The 16141-nt window shown below is 32.9% G+C and overlaps 2 protein-coding genes across 15 annotated transcripts in view; one reads left to right on the forward strand and one right to left on the reverse strand.

Moving 5' to 3' along the window:
- The window catches only part of LOC123673523 (obscurin), a 124529-nt gene that overhangs the window by 93432 nt on the left and 14956 nt on the right, over positions 1-16141 (forward strand). For 11 of the 14 annotated variants that reach the window (XM_045608047.1, XM_045608048.1, XM_045608049.1 and 8 more), the window contains 8 exons: positions 1147-1473; positions 2120-2357; positions 2660-2942; positions 3103-3401; positions 4376-4601; positions 4685-4931; positions 7649-7879; positions 15971-16115. In XM_045608047.1, the coding sequence (XP_045464003.1) occupies positions 1147-1473; positions 2120-2357; positions 2660-2942; positions 3103-3401; positions 4376-4601; positions 4685-4931; positions 7649-7879; positions 15971-16115 (1996 nt within the window). The remainder of the gene's footprint in view (positions 1-1146; positions 1474-2119; positions 2358-2659; positions 2943-3102; positions 3402-4375; positions 4602-4684; positions 4932-7648; positions 7880-15970; positions 16116-16141) is intronic. The other 3 variants (XM_045608052.1, XM_045608053.1, XM_045608060.1) reach the window with 1 other exon arrangement.
- Positions 7995-14154, reverse strand: LOC123673527 (ejaculatory bulb-specific protein 3-like). The gene is made up of 2 exons (XM_045608062.1): positions 13941-14154; positions 7995-8276 (listed from the first exon to the last, which is right to left on the reverse strand). Exons 1-2 carry the CDS (start codon positions 14125-14127, stop codon positions 8071-8073), a joined length of 393 nt encoding a protein of 130 aa, XP_045464018.1. The 5' UTR covers positions 14128-14154; the 3' UTR covers positions 7995-8070.

The raw sequence follows: 16141 nt of genomic DNA on the forward strand, positions 1-16141 counted from the left end.
CAGTCTGAAAGTCACCAACTAAATGAGAAGAGATCAAGCAAATAGAAATTCGCAGTTAATCCTACCAACCTATCCTTAACAACCTGGTACCTTTCATGAGCGCACCTTAATTTTTCTAATAACCAAAAAGAATGATTCATTCCTGATATGGATTTATGAAACGTATCCTGTTTTTTACGTGTTATTTCTTTCCATTGTATTGAAAAATACCTTAAATTGTAAAATTTCGAAGGTTCTCAATGACCAATCAGAAATATCATGAACAGTTGTGAAGTCATGACTGGCAACAGCAGACTTATATTATTGGAGAAATCTCTTCGTATACGCTTGTTACAAGATTCTGGATTTTGATAGTACAAATCAATTCCATATTTCATCAACCATATACGTCGTTCATCTAAATACTGATTCTTTTCTCTCACTTCAATTATTCCATCATGTTTCTACTTTCTCATTATCATTTTCAATCATATGATATCATCTTAATCTTAATCTAATCCTTAGGTATCATACTGACCAATCTATCATATTTTTTCTCTTCAAATTAGTCCCTGCATATATTATCATTACTTCTCATAAAATATAATCTCATTTGTCATAAATTGAAAAGTTACCATAAAAAGTCTTCAGCGCTGTCAAGTTCGTGCTAGTTTATTTAGGACTCATACATATAACGTGTCACATCTCTTAAAAATATATAAATATTAAACGTGTGAAAATTAGAGATGAAGTATGAAACGAATTTACCATCTTATCTATTTTCATCAAGTCCATTTCCACAATACAAAAGGTTCAAAAATTCACACGAATATATTATAATACATTGATAACTGATATACAGCGACTAACTAAGTTTTGTTATAGGTACTTTTATGTTCTTTTCTCATCTATCTAATAATTCTTTGATAATTTTTCATCAACAGAAAATATGTATTTAATGAATTTAATTTCCTTCCTTGTATAATATTCCTCTAGTTTCCAGTTTATTTGAATGATTCTCATCTTCTAATCAAGCATTGCTATTTCGCTTCATTTAGTTTGCTATCTTCTTTAGTTGCTTCCAGCTTTTTTATATTCTAATTGCTTCTGCATTTATAGGCATCAATGTGTCTTCAATGTGTAATCCTATTTTCTTCTTCCTTGCAGGGAGAAACTCGAACCCGATCTTCCAAAATGGCGTCCATATCTCCCTCCTGATGTCGAATTCAAACCAGATGTTTCTCATTACTTCCCAAGAGATTTCGATATCGAAAAACCTCCAATTGATAACATGGCCCAGGCCCCCAGATTTTTGAGGCAGGAACACGACACCCAATATGGAGTGAAAGATCAGAATTCAAATCTATTTTGGTTCGTGTATGGATATCCCAAGCCGAAGGTTTCATTCTACTTTAACGACGAACTCATTGAATCTGGTGGTCGTTTCGATTATAGCTACACCAGGAACGGACAAGCTACACTGTTCATAAACAAGTATGTTGTGTTAGGTTACCATAAATTTAAAGCTAAATTGAGGTTGAATTTGATTTATTAATTATCAGCATCAAATCATTTTCGAGGATCGACATTCATCATAAACTTCAAACGAGTATCAGCCAGTTGATCGATCGACGAAAATTTAACGAAATTCGAATTGCTAACCTCGAAATCCTTTGTGTGACAAAACTTTTCAAGAAGTCTCTTCTGGGACCAATTATTTTTGACAAGGTGATAGTTTGTGTTCAAAAATGTCCCAATGGAATCTAAAACATAATAGTGATAAAAATGGAATAAATTAGTATTATAAATATGAGCAAAATTTAACAACAACAATCACAAAATCCTATAATAAAATGGATGGATGGATCCCATCGAAAAACCTATACCTACTTAAAACCTTTTATTCAGTTCAAATGCTAGGATTCACTACTCCCACCCCTTCACTGCAATTAAACAATGACTGCCCTATATTTTCCATTCGAAATGGAATCGGCTTCGATTGACTAAATTTCACTGACGATGTGATGTTAGGTGCTAGGTGTTTGCTGCCAGAAAGGCAGGGAGTGAAGTATAATATTTAGCTCAATCAATCTTCTCATGGGTTAGTCTATATATTTTATTATTTATTTTTTATTTGAAGGATGTTAGAGAGAGACGTTGGATGGTATGAAGCTGTAGCAAGAAATGAACATGGGGAAGCTAGGCAAAGAGTAAAGCTAGAAATAGCAGAAGTGCCAACATTTTTGAGGAGGCCTGAAGTTGAATATATCACTCTTAGAGGAAAAGCCAGATTTGAAGCGAGAATTGTAGGTGTACCCTATCCAGAAATTAAATGGTATAAGGATTGGAAGCCATTAGCTACCTCCAGCAGAATTAAGGTAAAGAAAGTCATGAAAATTAATAAATAGAAGATTTCTAGAATTTTAATCCAGGAAAAATGTATTCACTAAAAGAATATATCTTTCTTATGTAATTTTCAATTGCACATCTGCTAAAAAGATACTTATTCATGTATTCGAATTAAATTACATCGAATACCTAATGTTATATTGGGTAAGGTTATGAATATTGGTCCTGTTCATGTGGAAATATTCTAACTTCAAAAGTTATAATCAGAATTTCTCATAGCTGCTCCTTGGCTGAGTAGTGGTAGCTTTCTGAGTACATTCTTTGTTTTCAGATTGCCTTCAATGAACCCGATACTACAATCTTAACGATATACGATGTAATAATGAAAGACGAAGGTTTATACTCGGTGAGTGCAAGGAATGTGGCAGGATCAACAAGCAGTAGCGCAATGCTTCATATTGAAGAAAACGATTGGGAGTACAACATGAGGAATTACAACAACCCGTCTCCAATCAAGATCAGAAAGCGTTTGTATACCGACCTCTACGATATTGGGGATGAGCTGGGTAGAGGAACTCAAGGTGTTACTTATCATGCTGTCGAAAGGTTGAATGGTAGGTTGCTATTTTTATATAAAATTTTCTTTATATAAATTTTTTATATTATATATTTCAAGTGTTTTGTATTCGTGATTCTTGATATCGACTGTCGCTGTTTTACCCCTAAATCCATTATATAATCTACCTATCTTTATCAAACCTTTTCATTTTATAGGAAGAACATATGGTGCTAAAGTGATGCACGGACGTGGAGACCTCCGACCATTTATGTACAAGGAGTTTGAAATGATGAACGAACTTCATCATAGAAAACTGATCGGTCTCAGAGATGCATATGAGACTGAAGATTCGATCACCTTGATTCTTGAATTGGCCGCTGGAGGTGAATTGGTAAAAGACTATCTATTGAGGCAAGATTATTATACTGAAAGTGACATTGCCGGATTCGTCAGACAGATACTTTCAGGATTACATTATATGCATGAGAGAGGCTTTGGCCATATGGGTTTGACCGTAAGTAACTTCTTTAGCGTTTATTATATAAGTCAGGTTTTTTACCTAACGTTTTTCTTACAAATGTGGATCTTTAGCATCTTTAAAATTTTCAACATCAATTCTGGATATTGTTGGTGGCCCGAATATGGTATTTATACTATCTTCATTAGGTGAGATAAGGAATAGCGTTTCATCTCCTTCACTTCTATAGATCATTTGGTACAGATGCTAGCAAACAGACGCTAAGAACGATTAGTATATATTCTCTCCTATTTTGTTATTGGAATGCTACATTTCAATTCTTTCCATATTCATCTCAGGAAGTAGCTTTAGATGTTTGAGAAAGTTTCTGTCTTCGAATACAAGAAGTTGCATCCATTATTCAAAGCATGTTTGGCTAGGGCAGACTTCTTTTGATTCAATCGACAACACCATTCGTCTTCCTGGATTAGTCGTGAATACTCATTTTTGTAGTACAATGTAGCTGTAGACCCCCAAATTCTCATGGAAGCTAACTTACACTTAACCGATGACTGACAAAATTGGAAAATTTCTCAAAGTGCGTAACATTTAATCAGTCTACAAAAACTGAAAAGTATGTGGATGTTGTTCTACATAGGCCGGTGTTGAAAGTAACCCTCTCTATCCATCAAATCAAAATCTATGTTCTATTCGTTGGAATGCAAATTGTCTTCTGACCTCTACCATAATGCATTAAATTTGGAACACTTTATCAGAGTAAGAACGTATTTTTATGTAGGGGATTCACAAGAAATACCCGCAATTTTATATTCCGTAAATAAATGAAAATACTTCACAGAACTCTCAAGGTTTCTGATAGATGAAGAAAGAAGAAGAAAAAAGTTTATTTTATACCTAATAAAGATAAGCAATCATATTTGGAATTATAGAATCCCCATTTAGCGTTTCATTTGGAAATCCCCATTGGCTGACAGCGCCCAAAAATGTTCATATTCCAATTTTGATTTCAGCTTGGTGATCTTCTGATTTCACATCCTGGTGGCGATGACCTGAAAATCTGCGACTTTGGTCTCACGAGAAGGATAAACATGGCTCGATTGTATAATCTCAAATATGGAATGCCAGAATATGTGAGTCCAGAGTGCGTCAACGGAGAAGGAGTCAGCTTAGCTCATGATATGTGGAGTTTGGGTATCATAACCTACATTCTTCTTTCCGGACGATCACCATTCAGAGGTAACTGCGATTTCAATTGTTACAAATAATTAGTATTTTGTTGATAATTCTGTTATTTCTACTACTTCTGATTGCTTTTCAAGGTGCAAACGATAGAGAAACTTTGACCAATATTAAAAGTGGAAAATGGATATTTGAAGAAGAGTGGTGGGTCAATATCAGTTCAGAAGCCAGAGATTTCATCACCAAGCTGTTGATATATAGATGGGAAGAAAGAATGGACGTGTACAAGGCAATGAAACATCCTTGGTTGGAGAGAGCTGATAAGACATATTCAGATGAGTTCAGAATCAGCTCTAAATACCTAAGAGACTACTGGTCTTTGTATAGGTGAGCAGTGAAAAATCTCAATAGAACAATTGTCTTTGGAGAGTGCCTTCAAGAGGCCATTTGATAATATTGAAACAGTTGGAACCAGTCAGAACTGAACCTTGTTCATAATTTCAAAGTATTCGTAACGCACCAAGACATCGTTACTTACTTCAAAATGACCAAAGCTTGTTCTGTTTCTAGGTTATCCACTGAAAAATTACTCTGCGTATAGTGAAATGGTGTTTCAAGAATTACCTTACATTTGAACAGATATTTTAGGATGCTTTTGCTCAAAGTCTTGCATCTTGACTTCACTTTTGCTTTTTTGCTTTGAAAGATTCTAGAAATGTTGTCCATCATTTTGTAGACAAAATGTTACCTTTTTTCAAATTCTGCCCTTACGTTCTGGAAAACTTCAACTAGAATTTCTCAGTATGCTGCGCATATTCTTACTTTAATTTTTTCTATAACTCGGTCTGTGTTTCATACAAAACCGACTTTAAAGGTCACCTGAGGAAACAATCTAAAGGTGTCAAGTTCGAGGAACGTTTTGGCCTTTCTTTTAATCAAGAATTAATCTACCAATCCATTTCTCTTGAAAATGGTCTGCCATTGCGTATTTTACTCTTTCTTTAATTTTTCGGTACACAATACTAACAAAAGAGGGCTAGTGTGTAATTTTTTTGAAAAGGCTATCGAATTACCTTCAAAACAAGGTGTCACTCAACCCTCTTCCCATTTAAGAGTTTAGGGGTTGCTATCACCTCGCTCACATGGTTGATATTAATTTATAGGACCCAACCGTACAAAATGCCCCCCTATGAACCAAAGTTTACCTCTTTTTGCATTTCTTTCTGATTTGATATATCAAAGGTGGTACCTTTTCAAATTGACACACTGTATACTATTGAGCCATTTTCGATTATAAATTCAATGCCAAATCTCATAATGTTTAGTCGTCTTTTAGTTGCATTTATTTACGTACCTATTGCCACCTAAATTCATTGGAACTTTTTCAAGCCAATGATAATAATGGGAACAGTAGCAACTCTATTCGAAAATAACCAGTCGATGGACATTTCTCGAAGTGAATAGTGGGTGATGTCGAAAGACATCGAAGAATATTTTGAATACAGGTTGAAAATCATCGATGGAAACGATAAATTATATGCACAAAGAAAAATCTTGCATATCTCAGAATATCACATCAATCAACTGGAATTTTTGTTAGCGTAAGATACTTATCAATTCTAATAATTTATTTCTGACATTTTTAGTTGATAAATCGTTATAGACAAAATATGAATAGAATAGATGTTTCGCAAAAACAGATTAAAATAATCAAAAAACAGTTTTTACCACTCAGTTAATAATTTCGTTCCTTCCCAAGATACAAAATTTATGTTGCTTTCACAATATAACAGATATTTTGATATATCCATTCATTTTTTTAGGAATATTATTTTTTGTAGAAATTAATAAATAATTAATAGAAATTATTGATTATACAGGTCTTTTACTTGTACATTATATTTCGAAAGTCGATTCTTGATTTCAAAAGAACCTTTTTTCCTTCAAAACTTTTTGCAATTCGACCTAAGTAAATGAAAAGATTAAATTATTTTAAATTTTCGGATATCTGGAAACCATTTGATGATTCAGTATATGATTGCAATCATTTTTGTCGAAATGTTTTTTTAAGTCCTTTCCAAAACCATTCAAGGTGGTCTTTTGAGGAATTTCGCACAATATATTCAGAAGTAGAAACATTATTAATGAATTAAAATTTTCGACTTCAATTCTTAACGCAAAATTGGTACCCGAAATGTTTCAATTTTCACATATTTTATGTTTTACATGAAATATTTATTTTTCATGGAATATTTCGAAATTTTCCATTTTTGAATAATATGCAGTTAAATATCGGCGTATTTTCTCAAACTTCGAATTACCTACTAGCCTGAAATTTCTAGGAAAAATAACGCAAAATTGGTCCAAAATGTTTCGAGTTTCACATTTTTTTGTGTTTCTTGTTTTAGAGGGAATACATATTTTTGGGAATAATAATTCGAAATTCCCCATATTCGAATAATTTGCAGTTAAATATTGGCGTGTCTTTCCAACTTCGAATTACCTACTAATCTGAAAATTCTGAAAAAAAAATTTCAAAGAGGTAGGTTTTGATAGCATTTGAGCGAAAAATAAACTCAGAATCCACATTTGAAAGATAACATTGCATGAAGAAATGAGGTTTGATTTCAAAACATATAATATATCACCAAAACAAAATGTGATAGTATTCATTGCATTTATTGATTCCAAAGAATTACACATAGCATAAAATATAGATAACTTTAGTATGATTCATTAATTCGAAAAAGACTAAATCCCACTACTTAATGAACTATACATATAATTAAATTGATGAATGACAAAGATGCTTAAAATGATCCTATATTTTCTGGAATAAATAAATGTATTCTCACTGAACGCTAGCAAGATTATTATTATTAAATTCGAATATACTTATGCTTCTAATTCAGGTCAGGATATCTAGCTGTCCAATTAAATAAGTTAAGTTGAAAAACTAGTGTTGGGTCGTTGTCATGATAATAATGCAAACATTAAAAAAAACAATTTCCAAGTGAAGATTAAAATATTTTGCATTATAACTCATTATATGCAACTCAGATTTCTACTCCTCGTATATAGTTCTTCAATGTATTTATCTTTAGGGAATGGTATGACAATGCATCATGCAGAAGATGGTACAGACGCAGACCACTCGAAGGAGCTTTCACAGACCCCTCGAAGATGGTTTATCCTCCCGGAGAATCTTATACTCCAAGGGCGACGCCTCCTCCTCCTCAAGAGAAAGTTCCAAGATCGCGTACTCCTTGGGAGGATCAAATACCTACAAGATCCCCACTCAACTACGAGATAGGCATGATCAAATCTGAGAGCCAGTAAGTACCCTCAACATTTTCTTCTAATTCATATTCTCATCTCATCCATTAGAAAATTATTCAGCAAGAAAACAGTAGTAGTAGTAGTAGTAACTGTTATTTAAATAAGAAAATATTTATTCACAAAAAATCTTTATTACACTCATTCATTCTAATTACACATAGATAGATTTCAAATAACTTCATCACAATTAAAACCCACTGAGATCAATTCCTTGAGATTTCAAGTGTTCGGCACACTTTGTTTGATATTTCCTTTCAGGGTCGTATTTATCCAACATCTTTTTCACCATTTCAGGTTTATTCTGAATTAAGAATGTCGTCATTTTTTTTCCACTTTCCTTTTGTTTAGCTGAACACTTCGCACAGCATGTCTCCATTATTTCTCCAATGTGCTCTAAAATAAAAACAAACGATTCATAAAGCATATGAAACACTGAAAATTTCAGTTTGATATTGAAAACCTAGAAATTTTATGCAATGGTTAATTATTTCCTTTTTTACAGATTATCGCAAGGATTTTATAAATTTTTGGCAGAATGGTAGATAGGAGCGTTCTGTCAAAAAATTATAAAAATCCTTGCGATAATCTGTACAAAAAGTAAATCATAATTTTCCGATTCTTTGTTAAAAAATAGAGTATTACTCCTAATCTCAAATCTAATTTATTAAATTTTCATAAATAAATATTGTCAATTCGATTCGAAATAAATTACCTACTAGGTATTATATAATTTTTTGATTTTTCAAATATGGAAATATACTCAGGTGCAAAAAAAATAAGTAGATATTTGGTAAGTTTTGAAGTCTCATAGTTTTCTTATTTTGTAACTGTAGATAAAATTATCAATTTCAACTTGCATATTCAATATTTTGTTATGTTGGCTTATTCGATTCGGTCATCTGTCATCGTATAGTGAAGTTGTGTTTCATTTATTATCGTAAAGATTAAAATGACGACTACTAGATCAAGTACCAAAACCGTACAGGCGGAAGTTTTGCATATATCGAAAAAAGAATTGCAGGATATTATCAGCAATGCTATTAATGTGAGTACCGAAAAATTATTAATGGAAATGCAATTATTGAAATCAGAAATACAACAACTCAAAGATATCCAATATGGGATTCGAAATGAAAGAAATGTCAACATTGAGAACATCGTGAATGATAATACTGCGGACCGTGATTCATCGCTCCATGTGTCCGTCTTATCTCCTGATACGATTGTAGACAATACCAAAACCCAAACCGGTCCCATAGAACAACAAACGAAGATAGTCAAACAGCCACCTAAAATAAGGAAGAGAAACGATCAACATAAACAGCGCAGTATTGCTAGTACTTACGCAGGCGTTGTAGGCACCAAATCAAATACCACCGGACAATTGATGTCGAATTCTAAACTATGGATTTATGTTGGGCGGTGTAAGGCGGAATCAACTGCTGAAGACGTGAAGTCCTACCTCGAACTCAATTCCCCGGGACATAAATTCGAGGTAGAAAAACTTGAAAGTAAAGGTAAAAATACATCATACAAAGTAGAAGCTGATTTGTCTCTGAAGGAGGAATTATACAGTTCGACATATTGGCCAGTTGGTATCCTAATAAAGCGATTTCGTTTTCAAACCACCACTAAGCGTCCCTTTTGAAATCCAGAAAGAATTGTCTGTTTTATCTCGCAAGCATGAATTTAATATTAATCTTATTCACTTCAATGCTCAATCTTTAATTGATAAAATGAGTGAACTGAAAATAGTAGCATTTAAAAGAAAGCCAGACATAATCTGCATAAGTGAAACATGGTGTAATAATTTCAGTGTGGCCTCCATAAAACTAGATGGCTACGATGTGGTAACACATTACAATAGGGATATACACAAAAATGGGGGTGTTTTGATGTTAGTTAGAAATTCACTTAAATGTGAGGAGATAACATTCATTAGGAGACTATCGATCGAGATGCACCTTGAATGTTGTGCAATGTCTGTTAGTATTTGTAATGTTAAATATTTTATTGTTACTGTCTATAGATCTCCATCCGGAAATATTTCAACTTTTATAGATGTTATGACATCAATTCTTAATTATAGTATAGTTAAATCTGATTATTTGATAATCATGGGTGATTTTAATATTGATTGGTTGAAAGAATGTTATAATAAGAACCTATTGTATGACCTAATGCGCAGTTACTCGATGTCTTTTAAAAATAATAGTCCATCAAGAGTATTCACTAATGAAAGTGGTGTTACAAGTACATCGAAAATTGACTATATATTTACAAATGTTAAAGATGATGACTATATTGATGAAATTGAAAATCTAAACATTGCAGATCACTGCGCGAATATTTTGTACCTCAGGGGCTCTACTCAGATAGAAGAGCCTCCCTTGGAGAAGGTATTATGGCGGGATACTAGTCAGAATAGGATAAATGAACTTAGACAGTCACTTTTGGGTGAAACATTTTATGATGTTTATAAAACACCTTATGACTTAAATACAACTCACGAAGTTTTTTCTAGTTTAATTTCACATCATGTAAACAGTAATTGTCCGAAAATCTCAAAAAATATTAGACGACCGAATTGTACTAAAAAAGAATGGATTACGGATGACATTGTGAATGGGTCTAGGGAGTTGAAGCGTCTGTTCTGGGCTGCGAAGGACTCGGGTGACGTAGGCTTGCAGGCTCAATATAAACATGCCCGTAAACAATACAAATCTCTCATTAATGAAACAAAAAAAATGTATTACCAGCGACGTATTGACTATGAAGATGGCAGTCATAAATCTTCACGTCTATGGCGCATTGTAAACGATCGAAGAAATTGTAAATCTAAGTCGGAGTCAAGGAAAATCAATTTAGAGCTGAATGGTTGTAGTATAACGGAAAGCAAGCATATTGCAGATACTTTCGGTAAGCATTTTTCGACCGTGGCAGAGACATCCTTAAAAAAATTCTACAATGACGATAAGCTGCCTGATATCGTGATGACACATATTCCTTTGAACTCTTTTTACTTTGAGGATGTGAGTGAGTCTGAGATATTAAACATTATTGGTGGTCTTAAGAATTCTCAATCGGTCGGCATAGACGATATATCAACGAAGATTATTAAATCCATAGCGGACATCATTGCTCCCCATTTAGTTCACGTTGTGAATATGTCTGTTCGGTTAGGTCGGTTTCCGGACAGCTTGAAGATCGGCAAAGTTATTCCGGTTTTCAAGAAAGGCAGCCCTGTGGATGTCAATAATTACAGGCCCATCACACTTTCATGTATTATGGGAAAAATCATTGAAAAATGTGTTTACAATAGGATGATAAAATTCATTTTGAAACATAATATAATAACTCCACATCAGTTTGGCTTCTTGCCTGAGCGATCCACTGAGTTAGCAACGGTTAAATTTTTGTCTTTTATATATAAGGCTTTGGATGGAGGCAAATATGTGGGAGCACTTTTTTTTGATCAATCGTTGGCGTTTGATGTGGTGGGCATCGATCGGGCACTGGATAAATTGTGGGCCTCCGGCTTTAGAGGGAACTTTCATGAATGGCTTGCTTCTTTTCTTAAGGGGAGAAAAATGATCATTGAATATGAAGAAGCTAAATCCGAGATTTATAGCGTAGACTATGGAGTTCCGCAAGGGTCAATTCTTGGGCCTTTAATTTTCATCCTTTTTATTAATGACGTGGTTGCCCATATTGCTGACTCTGAGTGCACGGTTTTGTATGCGGATGACTCGTCGATTGCTGTTAGCGCTTCAACTCAGGAGGAACTAGAACTTAAATTGAATAATATTGCAAACAGTTTCGTGTTATGGTGCAGATGTAATTCGTTGATAGGAAACATCAACAAGACAGTTTTCATGCAATTTTGTACAACAAATAAATCGTTCAAGGCAATTAACCTCGACATAGACGGCAATGTTGTCAAGATGAGTACCGACACGAAGTTTCTGGGGATATATATCAACGGTAATCTGAGTTGGGAAGATAATATTGATCATATTTCTGCAAAATTGAATGGGAGTTTCTATGCAGTGATGCAATTGAAACAGATACTGGATAGTAAACAGCTGCTTTCGGTGTATTATGCCTTGTTTTATATACATTTATCTTATAATATTACTTTGTGGGGTAACTCCACCTTTGCATCTCGCATTTTCATTGCTCAGAAACGAGTAATGCGTCTTATTTTCAATGTGGGATCGCGCGATTCATGCAGGCCGTATTTTATAAGGTACCGAGTTCTAACGCTACCCTGTATTTATATATATAGGTGTATAATGTTCTTTAAAAAAAACATAAATGAAGTGCCAAAAATATCTGATTCTCATTCATACCAAACGAGACATGGTGCATTATTTAGGACACCAAAACATAAAACAAAACTTTATGAAAATTGTCCTATGTTTGCTGGAATAAGACTCTTCAACTCTCTGCCTGTATCTATAAAGAATGAGTGCGGTCATAGAAGTTTCAAAAACAAATTAAAAAATCTTTTATGTGAGAAGGCATATTATACAGTGAGGAAATATTTGACTGATAATTTATGTTTTTAGTATAGCTTGATAAATTGATGTTGACGTTCTATTTATTATAATATTAAGTTTATTATTTTTATATGTGATATATTATATTTGTATATAATGTATTTTTGACTTGTCTTATATCATGTAAATGATCGATTGGACTAATAAATTTTATTATTATTATTATTATTATTATTAGTCACTATACAGGTTTAATCAGAAGTTTGTTGATTAGCCCTAAATCTGAAACATCATGTGAAATAATTTCGTCGTAAAATTTTTTCAAATTACCAATTTTCATCGAGAACCATTCATTTTCAACATTTTTTGTTTCATGGCTTTAAGTACACTCTCTCATTTTTAAGGAACAAATAAATGGTGTACCCAATTCAAAGAAATCAAGAAATTTTACTATATGGCTTCGCTTATTGTGCCATAATGTCAGTGCAAAAGCTCAGATTATGAGTCTTTAAGGAAAAAGCAAATTGTTGCTTTCTCATGTTTTCTCATATTTTTTAGTCATAATGATAATCAATGAGTTCAAAATTTATTTATGCAAATTTATTGACTTCAACTAAAAAATCAAAACAAAACAATTCAACTGTAACGTAATTAACAGATTGATATATTTTTATTTACTGCCTACATAGGTCGGTTTATACTGTGGATTAAGTTTTGAATAGCATGTTGAAGAAAATTTCTATTCTCAAAAAAATCGTTGATGACAAGCTCATTTCCTTCTTGAAAATGATCTAGTGCACTTACAGCCATGAACCAAAAAACAAAATGTTGAAGGAAATGATTATTGATGAAAAAAAAATTTTACCGTGAAATTATTCTAATAAGAATGTTTCAGAATTGTATTCAACAACAAACTACTGATTATTCCTGTATAGTGACTAATAAGCCAGCACTTAACAAAAGATTGAATATGCAAGCTGAAATCAATAATTTTATCTGCAACTGCAGAGAAAATTATTAAATTATTCAAAATTTTTCCAGTTAATTTTGAAAATTGAGCTCAAAATGAGAAAACTATGATACTTCAAATTTTACTCAATATCAACATGTTGCGTTTCTTTTTTGTACCTGATGTACAAGCGTGGTCCTAGGGGGAGGGGTCAAGGGGGTCATGACCCCCCACAAAATGAAACGAACTAACACTTAATATGCGTTTCATGCAGACAAGTTACGAAATGGTCCCATCAAAAAAATTGAACCCCATAACGGTGACCCCCCAAAATTTAAGGCTAGGGCCTCCCTTGCTGATATATAATAGGAAAATAAATTGATTCAGCAAAATTCAGATTTCTTCAAGTTCCAAAACGTTAAAATTTCATACGAAGTTGATTTTTCTATTCATTATTGAAAATTTTCTCATTTTTACTTTGTGAAGCTATAGCCTTGAAAATGTTCCGATTTAAGTATGAACCAACTTTGGTACTTGTAATCGTTCGAAAAATTTATGAATTAGGGTATACGAAAAAAATGATCAAAATTTATATGAAAATCTTACTTCTGATTTCATCTGCTTCTGGGGTACAACCTTTTCCTTCTAATAGACAATTGAAGTGATTCTGGAGAAGACGTTCGTTTTTGATGATAGCATCAATATCTACATTGTCAAACTTTGAAGTGTCATATACTTCACCCCCTAAGGCACAAGAAACTGCGATAACTACGAAAACGATTAAGAACTTCATGTTGTCGATGTTTGAAAGGAACGAATAGATTGGAAATGCTCATCGGGTATTTAAAGGAGATCGAAATTTTTTTGTCATCAAACATCCTTATTATTTTCTCATCAGTTGCGTTTTTTCTTTAAGAACTCGATCTCCAAATTGAGTGTTGTTGTAACAATATGATTGTTAGCGTTTATTCTCGAATGACGTCTAGAAGGACTTCTTAGAAATTATTTTAGTGGTCCAGCTGAATAATTTATTCTGAATAGCATCTTATTTGGTTATTCCAAGAGGATCGATCTACATAATCAATATATTATTAATTATATTGAACGGTTTTTTCCGTCGCCAAAATTTCCGTTGATTTTAAATAACACTTATTTCTTCTTCTATGACATAACGAAATTGAGAATTATTATGATTTTCATTGTAATATATAACCTTTTCAGCATTTTTTTTTTTCGTTTTCATTTACGTGAAATATGTGTGTAGGATAGAAACTATAATGAATTTGCTCCTGTAGAATTTAAGTTTCATTTCCAGTTTTCTATTAATTTTCATCAGCGTTCCAAAGTAGTTTTACTTATAAAAGTACCTACTAAGCAATAAAAAGATACCGATATGATCATTGTAAAATTAAAATTGAACAAAAATAAAATTCACTAAATTCGCACTTCGAAAAAAGTAAAATGTTTTTATTTTGAATTTTCCTTTTGAGCGCGCGTTCCCTGAACGGATCGCTTTAGTATTTCATCACAATCTATGTAATTTTCGAATTTTGAGCATGAAATAGCAGGACCATAATGTATATTGAATATGAATTCGTGGTCAAATTCGAATTCAAGAATATTCGTCCGGTCGTGAACACATCAACTCCCGAACGAAATAACAAGAAACTTGACATTTTCATGATAGGTTTGTATTTCGGTTAATGTCGTTAGAGGGCATAATACTACTAGGTGTTCCGTAAATATGGCAGTTCGAAATTTGTTGTCCTGTTTGTTAAATTATATTTAGGATTCGGAATCATTTTGTTATAACTTGAGTAAAACTGTGTTTAAAATAAAACTCTTTTATTTTACCACCACACAACGTATTACGACAACAATTTGAACAACTGCTACAACTTATTGTTGGTTAAGTCACAGACATATATTCAAATGTCATATACTATGTTGACCATAGAATTAGCAGGTGGGTATGTTCAACACTGTTAATTTGAAAACTACAGATTCGAGCGAGTTGAAAATTTGCATTTGGATATGAAATCATGATTTCGAGATTCGTGTAAAATTTCTTTTTGTTAACGTTAACCATGGAAACTTGAAATTTTGATGTTAAATAACAATTTCAAGCTGATCACATCATCAGAAACATGAAAAATATTGGGAAATAAATACCCAATATTTCTGAGATTCGATCGTGATGATACCTGTTTTGTTTGTTTATCAAAACTAACAATTTCAAGCAGAATTTCGTGTTGAATGCATCGTCAATACCGTAAAAAAATTCAAAAAGAAAATCGAAAAAATCCAACAGAATTGAGGTTTCACAAGGAAATCCTAAATCAACAAGTTCAATTTTTTTGCAAAATTTTGTTGTTGATCACAAAATTCAACGGAAAAAAGATATTTCACTCTTAATCAATTCGAAAGCAATACTTGCGATATATGCTATCCAGGGCTTCTATTTTTTATACTCGATGAGATTTTTTGTGATGAAATTTTCATCCCTTTTCATTGAAAAGGAAGATAATAATACTAGTATATATATATTTTTTTATTTTGGGTATATAGGTACCTATCGGTGTTCCAACATTAATAGCCACTTGTATCTTATACTAATTTTGCTCTTCAATTTCCAGTTACCAAAATGGCCCGGACACATACTTGTTGCAACTCAGAGATGTGGACTTCCCAGTACGTCTCAGAGAATACATGAAAGTAGCTTCAAACAGGGGCCCTGGAAGCTCTTACATTGTATCCGATGATCGCGGTTATGATTGGAGGGTAAGTTAAAAACCAATTGTTGCAAT

The sequence above is a fragment of the Harmonia axyridis genome, chromosome 2, assembly GCF_914767665.1.
Source record: "Harmonia axyridis chromosome 2, icHarAxyr1.1, whole genome shotgun sequence".
In the NCBI taxonomy this organism is placed as follows: domain Eukaryota; kingdom Metazoa; phylum Arthropoda; class Insecta; order Coleoptera; family Coccinellidae; genus Harmonia; species Harmonia axyridis.